The 12,873-nt window shown below is 36.0% G+C and overlaps 1 protein-coding gene across 2 annotated transcripts; it reads right to left on the bottom strand.

Annotated features, from left to right (window-relative positions):
- Positions 1 to 1,342: 1,342 nt before the first annotated feature.
- LOC122316512 (chaperone protein dnaJ 10-like) lies at positions 1,343 to 12,667 on the bottom strand. 2 transcript variants are annotated; one of them, XM_043133093.1, is made up of 10 exons: positions 12,435 to 12,666; positions 11,769 to 11,828; positions 11,202 to 11,284; positions 10,896 to 11,055; positions 4,339 to 4,468; positions 3,593 to 3,751; positions 2,941 to 3,119; positions 2,767 to 2,847; positions 2,468 to 2,674; positions 1,343 to 1,792 (listed from the first exon to the last, which is right to left on the bottom strand). In XM_043133093.1, the coding sequence occupies exons 1-10, from the start codon at positions 12,519 to 12,521 to the stop codon at positions 1,694 to 1,696; spliced, it is 1,245 nt and encodes a 414-aa protein (XP_042989027.1). In that variant the 5' UTR covers positions 12,522 to 12,666; the 3' UTR covers positions 1,343 to 1,693. The 2 variants fall into 2 exon arrangements, with proteins under 2 accessions (XP_042989027.1, XP_042989028.1); XM_043133094.1 differs by lacking the exon at positions 1,343 to 1,792 and having other exon boundaries at positions 2,470 to 2,694; positions 12,435 to 12,667.
- Between the last annotated feature and the right edge of the window lie 206 nt (positions 12,668 to 12,873).

Raw genomic sequence — 12,873 nt, 5'->3', positions numbered from 1 at the left:
TTGAAGGAAACTCCAACATTGAAGATTCATATAAGGAATCAGAAGCCCCGTCAACAGACTCAGCAGCCTCTGCTCCTCGCAGCAATACCTTCAGTCATGACTCAGAAGACTATCCCCCTAGACTGGGAGATAATTGAATCATGCCTGACCATTTGGCATCTTCTCAATCCTAGAGTTTCAACTTTTTGGAGGCGGAAAGATGGTTTACTCATTACAATTTGCTTTCGGCACAAGAAAACAAAATTGCTTTCGGTGCTTTGAAGTGCAGAAAGAATATTTCACTTTCGACGAAAGAAGACAAAACTACTTTCGACGAATGCATGCTTCTAAAAAGTGAATAGTAAAAAAGTCACTTTTCACTTTCACTATTCATCACGTTATTTATGGGATTTACTGTTTGTAAAAGCGTTTTCTTCATCTATAAAAGGACGCTTCATTTCATTTGTTAAGCAAAACTTTCTAGCCGAACTCACCTTCAGTAAGAACTGCTTCCCCTACTTACTTGCAAGCCCAAATTCACCTTCATTCTCTTCTTTCTTTATTTTCAAGTTTGTAAATCTTTTGTTTAAATATTTACTTTCAATAAATAATATTTGAAAGTTTTGGTTCAATATTTCATATTTCGCATTTCATGCATTAGCAGTCTAAGACTCCAAAGATATTTTGTTCATATTTAATTCTTACCATTAATTTTTTAGCTCATTTTCTCTCTATCTTCACTTGATTCCGCATTTTATGGTATCGGAATATATATGTATGTATATGTATGTATTTTTCATACCATTATGAATTGATTTTTGTTGATGGTGGCCAACTGCTATCCAAAAGCATGAGGTATAATTTAATTTAAAATATAAATTTTAAATTTTACAAATCAAATTTTAACCATTTAAATATTGCAAATGATGGCTCTACACACACTTAAAAAATAAAATAACTCATCGATATAAATCTCTCCATATCTCCATGCAACTTTCAATTTGAAGTGACAGCTTTTTATGGAAGGAAATAATCGCTTTTTACTTTTATCTAAATTGGAAAATATTATTTAACCCTTTCAATGTTAAATAGTTCACAGTTAACACTCGAGTATTTTAATTTTTTTATTTTTACTTAATGGTTAAAGAAATTATTATCAGTGAAGTGGTATATTTTTTTTTATAGTTACAAATGTTAAAAAAAATATTTAAAAAATAGAAAAAAAAAACAAAAACAAAAGTTCCAAATGACCGGGCGGCCCCCTGGCATTGTCCATCTAAATTATGGGTGATACTGATACATTGATATCCAAATGACTCGAGTACCAAGCAAAATCCTCGAAATGATATCCAAATGACTCGAGTACCAAGCAAAATCCTCGAAACTAATTATGAACATGTGAAACCGAATACAAGAATGACAACCCATACAAAAAAAAATTAAAAAAAAATCACATATGGCAGCCAATCGCAGCCAGAAATGGTGACGAATGAAAAACAATACCTTCCTTCTACAACCATCTCCTCCACCTATATGTATATAATTATTTGTCTGCCATAGATACATACATTACAGCATGCGCACTTAGCCAGAGGTGGGATGTGCTTTCCAGCACGAAAGCACAATCAGCTATTCATACAACCACGACATTGATACATAAGAAAGGTATTATACACGACAACCATTTCACACATGATATCAAACCTCTGTTCCATCACTCCCTGCCCATTGAAGAATGTCTTGGAGCACCAGGCGGTGGCGTTGGCTTTGGGAAGTTAAAGCCTCCAATGTTGGGGGTTTCCACATAGGGGCTCTAGCGCGTCCAATTGTTCCAAAAGGCAAAAAGGGGGAGGAAATAGCATAAGATAAGAGGAAACAAAAGAGAAGATGGATAAGGGTCTTCATCCTAGGCATATGTAAATTGGCACACTATTTAGGCCAATGCTACAGTCTACATCTTAAATGCGCATGTTCAGTCGCGATCTTCCAAATTCACCCCTATGCTTATCTTAGACTCCATGAGACCATGGAGTAAATTTTTTTACCATAAGAAAATCATCAATTGTCTGTGCTCTTTTTTTCTTTTTTTTTTCCCTTTTCTTTCACCTTTTTTCCTTGATAGTCTCATCATGAAACCAAAACCTACAGCTACCTAATAAAGTAACAAAATTCTATCCAAGGAGGATCCTTCATACTTGGTGAGAGCTATGCTAGATTTTGTAGTCTTTTACAACTTTCCTGAACTTCCATCCTCTCGATTTTGTATAAAAAAAACCAGTCCAATTTGTGACCAACTTTTCGTTCATTTCTTTCTTGAGTGTCACATAAGAAAACAACTACCGATATTAGAAAGTTGAAAAGCTAATTCTCGAAATTTGATGAAAAAATCTAGACAATTAATACAACTCAATCACGTTTGGGATTAAACATGTGACATGTTGAATTGATTAAAAAAACTCATGAACCTACTAGAGGGAAAGAAAGGTACCTCTCGTACAGATGTGGAATAAGATGGATCTTTAGGATTTGAAAATTTCGGTGATGTACTAGGAGAAGTAGCATCATTGCTCGATTCACTTCCATTCATTTTGCTTGATTCGCTTCCATTCAATTTGCTTGATTCGCTTCCATTCAGCTTATGTAATCCACCATTTAGCATCATTTCAGTATCATTTCCGTTGGCTGATTTAACCCTCTATATGTATAGCATAGTATCTGTTAGCCATCTATGGTGAGAATTTTGATATTGACCACACGAATTTGTGGAGAAGGCACCCAAAAATATACCTGGAAGATTTTACCAAGAGTTTTCAACCCCTTCGCTCGTGCACGGAGCTCCTCTTTCTTGGCATTGTTGTCTTGAAGAACCTAAGTACAATGTATAGATTACACAAAACAAATTTTGACCAAGTTTCTACTTCAGTTTTCTACTACTGGAAATAACAAGAGTAAAAAAACAACCATCTGACAAACACGCGAAAGAGTGGCCTCAATATCAGCTACGTTAAGCTTCCACAGGGAATCAATCATCAGTTTTTTGTGAGATTGCAGGTAAGCTTCAAGTTCTTCCTCTGAATAGTTTCCTTCTGCACTCAGTTGCTTTTTCATGTCCTCCTGTAGCTGGATCAAAGCAATTGCACCTGGAGCCACCAGCAAGAAAAACCAATTCATCATCATATGCAATTATTTCCAAGGTGGTCACTCTACACAGAGAGTACAGGTACACAGTTTATAACACAGAGCACCCCAGATAAATGCTACCTCAGCACCAATTGCCCCAACCTAATTAATGATCTAGGTGTCATACATTGGTGTGACTACACAAAAAAAATATTTTTTTTGTAATAGTGGATTTTATATCATAAAAGAAGGCATAGCCTAAGTACACGGGTTGAACAAAATTACCAATGCATTGCGAGACACAGATCTAGGGTTTCAAGGACGATGTTAAATTATTAAAAAAATAGCAATCCTAAATAAACAGAAAGCTACTCTATTGATTCCACCTTTAGCCAGATATGACCTGAAGGATCAAGTCAATGGGAAGCTTTCAAGACACCATCGCAACATGACTAGATGTTGCCATGGGCCAAAGCTAGCAATATGCACTAACCTGTTGCTGCTGTTACTTGAGATTTAATGAAATGCCCTTTGTTTCTAAACCATTCAGCAATAAATGGCACACCCAAAAATATTGCCTTCTTCCCTAGCTCTTTGGCAGCCTGCCTTGCATATATATAGCCAATTGTATTCAACATATCACTACCATAAGCTGTAGAAAAAAAGACAATATAATTCATGAGAAAGAATCACTTGCAATGCATTAGGAAAGATTCAAAAACAAAATACAGAAAATATGAATATGTACACCAAAAGATTCAGACTGCACAATAAATATACAAAACTAGATCTTTTCCACACAGCCCAAGTCACTGCACGACTTGCTTGCTGATATTTAAACCTAGCAAAAAAAATCTCTCAAAGATAATCAACAAGCCAATAATTCACTGTACTTTGACTGGTCTCCATCGACTATCCCACTATACAGATAATGACATTAAATGGTGGTAATTTTATTTGCAAAGTCAATTTTTATGTTTATAGACTAATTTTTATGTATACAGATAATTTTTATGTTCATAGACTAATTCCATAATGAAATGGTCATCTGACTTAATCTCCAGATTAAATTTCTTAACATATCTAGTTGGATTGAAATTTTTCGAGCAGAATAATGCTATTGAACATTAGAAATAACTAAATTTTTTTATATAAGTGAACCAAATTAAAGGCAAAAATATGAAACAAATAAAAGACTAAAAATAACTAGATTGCCCAAGGAGTAATGGCAAGAATTACCCGCATTGGATAGCCTCGCCACTTCAGCTTCAGCATGTCTCTCAAACTCCTCTTTGTTTCCTTGCACATATTGGTTGAGTCGATCTTTCAGTTGTTCTGCAAGCTTTTCTTCTCTTTCCTTTTGAACAATCTGCACAAATGAGGAATTTGCAAAAACAATCCAAATGAACATGAGATTTTGTGCATCTAAAACTGAATGAACATAAAACAAACAACAGTTGTTCGCTCATTTCTATTATTATTTTTGTTGTTGTTTACATTGGTAAATACTTGCAAAAAAAAATTATTTGCGATTGGTAAATAACTACACGACACCGGACTTGAACCCATGACCTCACCCACACCTCATAAAGGAGGGGATTTCATGGGTTCCTCATCACTTAAACGTGCAAAAGTTGAGAGAGAGAGAGAGAGAGAACATCCAATGAACTTATATCATATACCAATAAATAAAGCAAAAAGTAACAATCACAAGAAAGGGCAGAATAGTAAAAAAGGTATTCATGCCACCATCCTGATAGAGCTCAATTACATTTCACTGCTACAGACATGCAATGTCACTGATAGGAGAAAATTTCCCTACTATATTACCCCAACTAATCATGTCTTTCTCCTCTCTCATTTAGTATGCTAACCAGCAACAAGCATAACTCCCTAAGAACAACAAGAAGATGGTACATGTCAAGAAACAAGAAGACAGTAGACGAGCATAGCAATGTTGGGATCATCAATTCATTGCAGCTGCACAGCCCAATACTGTTGGACTTCTCTATTCCACTACCACAAGGATTTCAATAGCATTTGTTCTCAATGTTCTGTGGTATTAAATAGGTTGTTCTTCAACTTCCTATTAATTTCATATATCTTTTTCCGAAAATATCAATTGGCACATGCATATTTTGCTAGTCCTAGTTGCCAATAATACTTAATGGAAGTATGTCCATGAAATATTTCTTCTTCTTCTTTTTTATTGGCACTAGGTGTCTAAGAATAGCGTCCCGACTAAACCCGAGGGTGTACAAGCCCTCGGCAAAGAGTTTCCCGCAAGTGCACATCGGGTAATTTAAGGGAAAAATCCCCCAGTCCGATGGCCCCTAGATATTTTTTGCACCCAGTGGAATTTGAACCTTGGATCTTGAAGGGAGCATACTACCAATACCAAGGCCTTTACCACTCAAGCCAAAATGATGAGAGAATTTTTTTATATATAGGTAACAAAAGGTTTTATTCATAATAAAAGGCATGGTCAAGTGCACAGGACAAATATATGAGTAATACCTTCTTTTTTTTTTTTTTTTTTGATAAGGGATAAATATTATTGATCTGAATGAAATATGCATAGCCTGCGTACACAGGAAGTATACATAAAACACCTAAATACATTCTAAGAGTGATGAATTAAAGACAGGAAATCATTAATGTTGTCCCCGTTTAGTACAATAGCGGAAAACCAAAGCAGTAAAGTGTGAAAAAAAAAGTTCTTCAGCTCTGCCATAATGTGTTCCTTGTCTTCAAAGCAACGCGCATTCCTTTCCGACCAAATACACCATATAATACTCAACGGGATTATCTTCCACACTGCTGCCACTTGATGACAAACTTGTATCTTCCTCCAACAACCCAAGAAATCCACCACCCTCGAAGGCAAAACCCAAGCCACATCAACCCTGTGAAAGATCTCATCCCACGGCTCCCTTGTTACCTCACAATGCAATACGAGATGATCCACAAATTCTCCATTCTTTTTACACAAATAACACCAATCCGTCACTACACAACCCCTCTTCCTCAGATTGTCCGTGGTCAGGATTTTCCCAAGGGCGGTGTCCCATACAAAGAAGGCAACTTTGGAAGGCACACATAAGTAATACCTAACATGAGAAAATTGAAAGATGTCGATGGCACAAAAATTTCTTGTTGGTTCCCGAAAAGAATAGCCAGAAATGGTGACCTCTCAAGAAGTAAATCACAACCTAACCATTTATGTATGCAAGAAAGGTTCAAATATTGGTATAACCTCTCGATAAGTAAATTGTAACAGACCGACAAAAAAAAAAAAGTAAATTGCAATCTAACCATTTCCATATGCAAGAAAGATTCAAATATTGGTAAGTTAGTTCTATTTAAAAAGTATGGATACACCTTTATTCACCTTTCAACATTTGTTTCTCTTCAAAAGTTTTGAGACTTTTGTTCAACATTGACCCTTAGGGCATGTTTGGACACTATGAGAATTCTCAAAGCTTCTCGTAATTTCATTCACATACATCACTCAAACATAGGGCTGCAAACGAACCGAGTTGAGTCGAATTCGAACAAGGTTACTCGAGCTTAATTAGCATGTTTACTCATTCAAACTCAACTCAAACTCGAAGATCATTGTTCGAATTCGGCTCGTTAACCATTAATATTGTTCAAATTCGGCTCGAGCTCAGGTAAAAATAAACAAATGACTCAAACTCGAATTTTCTTTTCTTTTCTATTTTTGGAAATCACAGAGGTCCAAAATCGAGGCTTCCTTCATTCTTGCTATACCAAAGAAATCGGGATAAGTTTCCTTAAGAACCTTGTCACCACACCGTATGTCATGCCAAAATTTGATTTGACCCGTCACCCGCCTCAAAACGGGTAAATCTAGAAAATTCAGTCCATCCACGTCAAATGTGCTTCTAGAGCCCCACCCCATAGGATCCACTCACCTCGATCAAGCACCAACCTCCCCATGCTCTACCATATTTTGAGTTTAAAACTGTTTTCTACAAAGCTCCATGTTTTATGGGATGCCTCTATAGTCATTTGCCCAATAACGCCTTACTAAAAAGCTGAAAATTGTAGATACCCAAGCCTCCTTCGGAAATTGGGGAACAAGTGATGGCCCATTTTACCAAATGAAATTTGAACACATCATTCATCCCTCCCCATAGAAAATCCTGCTGTATTTTCTCTATGCAGTGAGCCACCTTTGACGAAAGTGAAAATAAAGAGAGGAAATATGTAGATAGGCTAGAGAGGGTAATTTTGATAAGTGTAACTTTGCCACCTTTCGATAAATAAATCCAGATATTTCATAGGTAGATGAGATATCTTAGATCCCAAAATAGTAGCAATACTATCCACATTATGCACATGCCCCAGCGGAACAACCTCTAATTTTCCCAAGTTCACCTCCAAACTGGAAACGACTTCGAAGCATACTAGGAGAGCCCTCAATGAACGGATATGATCATGGCTGGCCTCACAAAAGAATAGAGTATTATCGACAAATAAGAGATGAGAAATGTTGATTGAGCCAGTATTTTGTCCCCCACTGTAAAGCCAGATATAAAACCACCCGCCATGACCTCATCGATCATTTTGCCTTCCATTACTAAAACAAATAGTAATGAAGATAACAGATCCGCCTGTCTCAATTCCCGTGAGCTCTAAAAGAAATTGTTTGTTGTGCCGTTAATCAAGATAGAGAAACATACGTAAAGATGCAATGTTTAATCCATGAGCACCACTTCACCCCGAAGCCACATTTCTCGAGCATATAGAGTAAGAAGCTCCAATTGACTCGATGATACGCCTCTTCCATATCTAATTTGCAAAGAAGCCCCGGCTCTCTCACTTTGAGTCTACTGTCCAAACATTCGTTAGCAATAAGCACTGGATTGGGTATTTGCCACCCCTTCACAAAGGCATTTTTGGGGCCTCGATATTACTTTCCTCACCACCATGCTTAACATGTTCACCAAGACTTTTGAGATGATTTTATACATACCACTCACCAAGCTAATAGGGCGATAATCCTTAACCTCAACCACCCCTAGTTTTTTTTTGGAATAAGAGCAATAAAAGTTGCATTGAAACTTTTTTTGAACTGTTGATTTTCATGGAATTCTTTAAATTACCCCCATGATATCACTCTTAATCACTTCCCAACAAGACTGAAAGAACGTCATAGTGAAGCCATCCGGACCTAGAATTTTATCCCCTGCCATGCCTTTTAACACTTTCCGAACCTCCATTTCTTCAAAATGCCTCTAGAGCCATCCTTTTACTTGTGGGTCAATAGTATCAAAGGTAAGTCCTTCTAAGCTCGGTCGCCAAGAAAATTTTTTCGAAAGTAAATTCTCATAGTAGTTGACAATATAATCCCTAATCTCAGTTTGGTTAGAGATAGTCACCCCATCTGCTAGTAGGGAATCAATGGCGTTGTTCCTTCTATGTGAGTTATCCACCCAATGGAAGAACTTGATACATTTATCCCCCTCCTTCAACCATGGGGCTCCAGAATTTTGTCTCCAAGATATCTCTTCCATGAGGGAGACCCTTTCAAGTTCTACAGACACTTGAGTTTTGCGAGCCCTTTCCACTTCTAACATTTCCCGTACCTCCAATACGTTCTCCATACCCTTAAGTTCCTTCGAGAGTAGTTTCTTCTAGTCTTCCACATTACCAAGCACCTGTTCGTTCCAGCCCTTCAAATATTTTTTTAGTGCCTTCAATTTACATGCTAGAATATAACTTGGAGTTCCTTGGAATTGATAGGAAGTCCACCATTGTCTAACTTAGTCGATAAAGCCCTCAGACTTCAGCCACATGTTCTTGAATTTGAAGTACCTTGGACCTCCATGTATTCCTCCACAGCCAAGAATGATGGGAAAGTGGTCTAAGCATAGTCGGGGAAGACACTTCTGAATGAGGTTTGGAAAATGTGTTTCCCAATCTGAGGAAACCAAGAATCTATCAACCCTCGACCAAGAAGGATGTTGACGATTGCTCGACCTAGTGAAGAAACCACTTGTACGCTTCCATGAGTGCATTATAAGCATACAAATCTGGCTCGTGCCCAGCTTCTTGCAGTTGCTCAAATATCTCATCCGTTTTTTATGAAATAAAGTAACTTGAAGTTATAAATTTAAAGCATAATATATAAGATAAATGTAATAAACTAAACAATTTAATATATATATATAGATAGTATAAAAAATCAAAATTTCTAGTTGTATGATATATTATTATACAACTTATCCTACACACACTTTGGGAACATAATAAATATTTTAAATTAGGTAAACTATAAATAAATTAATAATATATAATTAAGGATATAAAATATAACTAACATGTAATAAATATAACACATACATATATAATACATATTACGAGCTTCAAAACGAGCTCAGACGAGTTAAGTTGAGCTTATATGAGCTTTGCTCACGAATTTAAACTGAGTGGAGTTGAGTTTATACAAGTTTTGCAAGTTTAATATTCGAACATATATTAGTGTTTACGAACATCTCATTTATTAAATGAGCCAAGTTCAAACTACGTATACACGAGCCAAACTCAAATTATTCACTATGTTCATTTGCAATCATACTCAAACACAAAACACTTTTCAATTTCAAATTTTCAACTTTTCAACTTTTTCATTTAATCATTACCTAATCATTATTCAAACACAAAAATAATACAAATGTTCAAACTTCAAAACAAAACACAAAAATTAATACAACTTTTGAAAACTTCAAAACAAAAATAATATTAAAAAAGCTGTTTGAACTTTATAATAGTTTTATTCAACTTTTTCTTTCTCATTTCCCAAAATCCAATAAAGACATATTCACTCAAACTATTTCACTACTATTCACAAAATTCGAAGATACTAAGTGTCCAAACATGCCCTTAGTTTCATTCCTTTTTTTTTATATAAGTAAAAATATTATATATATATCAATAGGAGTAACCAAGTACACTGACGTATACAAGAAAACACCTAGCCCATATTAGAGAGCCCCTAATGACTCAAAAAGTCCGTGAAAAACTCCCCAAAATACACCAAGCCTGAATTGGAATGGAACACGCCTCCCCAACCCCAACCCCTTGTTTCCTGTAAAACTAATACTCTACCCGAAACTCCCTCTACAAAAATGTCTTCATTCCTTGAGCCACATACAAGTAAGTATGTCATTGTTTACGATTACACTCCACTTCCTTATAAAGCCCTAGCCGCATCTTCTCTTACTCCTCAAAAGGCAAGTCTCATTTCTTCCATAACGCTGGAATGTTAGCGTCATATTGTATCATCAGGCGAATGTAAAAATAAAGAATAAAATAAAATTTTGGTATGGTGTTAATTCATTAATTCCTAAATAAGATGATTGCATGGTAAACTGATATCAGTCAAATAATTGAGGTATGATCGCCAAAGCATCCATTTCAGAGCCATAACAAGATCACCTTCATGGTGCATAACAAATAGGGTTGTTCATGAGCACAACATAAATCTAATCATATGTTGTACCTAGATTTTAGTCAAGAATCACCAGCTTTGGAACTGAAACTAAGAGAACTATATCACAATTACTAGTGTGCAAATTCCCTTCCCCTTCTTTTTACTAAAGCATTTTTATTTCCATCATGACTAAACACCCAACTGCATGCTCTCACAACAGAAACAAGACAAGACCCTAGCAATGGTACAAATAAATGAGTACATGAGGTCCAGTACAAGATAATATAAAATAATAACAAAAAGCTCGAATTGAAGAGGCATTTTAAACTCATACCCTCATTTTTTCTTGCAGCTTTTTAGTGTCAAACTGTTCCCCTTCTGTAAATATGTCTAGTGAAGCCATTGATGCCATCGCAAGCTGGCCTATGTATTCCTCAAAAAGCTCACTTCCAAAAAGCATCGCAAAGATAGCTGCAGGATCGATAATTGCTTCACTGCAATATTAGGGAACCATGCGATGTATCATTTCAAATCAAATTTGACAACAATTTTATTCCATTCTACCTACATATAGTACAAGAAAACACACACCATCATTCTTGAAATACATCTATTGATAAATTAAGGACAAAAAACTAACGTCGAGATTCCTGATTTCCCAAAAGTGTCATATGCTTCTCGCTGGGCTGGATCACTCAATACTTGGTAAGCTTCACCCAAAACCTGAATTCAGATAAATCAAAGAAATATATACATATAAATATTTCCAATGGTTCAGAACCATATGAGAGTAGACGAAACATGGGAATTAGCACTGTTCCTCAAAATTTTCAGATTGCAAAAGTATCATTCCTAATGTTCTTAGTAGATTAGTGGCCAGTGATTATTTCCATGTTGAATATGCATGTAGAAGGGAGGGCTCTGGTCACAATTAGATAAAAAAAGGATAGGCTCAATTATATAGAAATAATAATAATGATATTAAATTCCCTATAAATAAATGAATAAATTTGAGAGTGACAGCCAAATGGATCAAAAAATACATATTGGGCTTGGGAAGAAACCAAGGAAGTTTGGAATATCGATCCTGGACAGTAGGCTGCTGAAACAGGAGCTTTTGTATCTTCTAGGTGCAATACAAAACACAACTTACTTTAAGCATTTGCAGTAGAATACAATATTCAATAAGCAAGAAGGAAAACCTTACCTGAAAATTCTGTGCCGCAAGAGGATCATCTGGGTTTTTATCTGGATGAACTTGCCGTGCCTGCAAGCAAGAAATAAAGATGATCCATGAGATCAAAGAATTCGTTCATTCTTAGCTAGTGGTCTTCAGCATTACAAAGCATGTCAGGAGTCGATTACGCTAGACATGAATGAAAGAATGCATATTAAAGCTTGTGCTGGCATGATCTTCCGGACAAATAAACTTTAAACGGCATCATTTACATTCACAGTTTTGGCCAACCTGATGAAAGTTTCTTTAGCAATTAATCAAATATATAGCAGGCGTATATTTGATGAATAAGTAATCAGACAGCTGGCAAATAAAACGCGATAGAAAGAAGAAAACAAAGAGCCAAAAAAAAACACAGGGAAGACGGTAGAGGGGAAGTCAACTCTGTGCTGCAAAAGAAATCAAATGTTAATAGATCCACCGTTCGACCAGGGAAGTTTTAGCTAGAACACCATAAGCAAAGGGCAATAAAATCTGAGGCATGCCCTAAAAATTGAGATTACTAACAATCAAAGGTATCGTAAATTTCTAAAACTTATCGCAAATAATCAAGCCTAAAAGAATTCCTCGAAGATATCACCATTTCTCAAATTTGTGACAAATAATCAAACCTGAAACCTTGAAGATTAGATTCACCTTTATGTAATAAGCTTTCTTGATTTCGGCCTCCGTTGCTGTGGGTTTCACTCCAAGCACGTCGTAGTAATCTGTCTCCTTCACCATCTCAGACTTTCCTCTTCCGATCCGATCGGTTATATGCAGCTACAAATTCCCCCGTCCAACTTTCGAACGGTCCGGAAGAGAATGAGATTCACAGACCGTAAGGAAACGCGTCCACAGAGAGTTCTGAGATCAGGTTATGCTAAAACGAAAAAGGGACTATATAGAAAGCGACAGCAAGATAACAGGAGAATATTATTCACCCGGTCACAATTTTTTTAAATTATTTTTTTAACGTCCGTGACGTTTCTCCGCTAGTTTTGGATGTAAATGCCTAGTGACGTCAATAAAAATTCATTTTTAAAGAAATTAACAATCTAATAACATTATATGGTGATTTTATTTTTTTTTTTTA

This window comes from Carya illinoinensis, chromosome 7 (assembly GCF_018687715.1).
Source record: "Carya illinoinensis cultivar Pawnee chromosome 7, C.illinoinensisPawnee_v1, whole genome shotgun sequence".
NCBI lineage: Eukaryota > Viridiplantae > Streptophyta > Magnoliopsida > Fagales > Juglandaceae > Carya > Carya illinoinensis.
The sequence above is the reverse complement of the archived record's forward strand: the minus strand, read 5'-3'. Positions and strand labels throughout refer to the sequence as shown.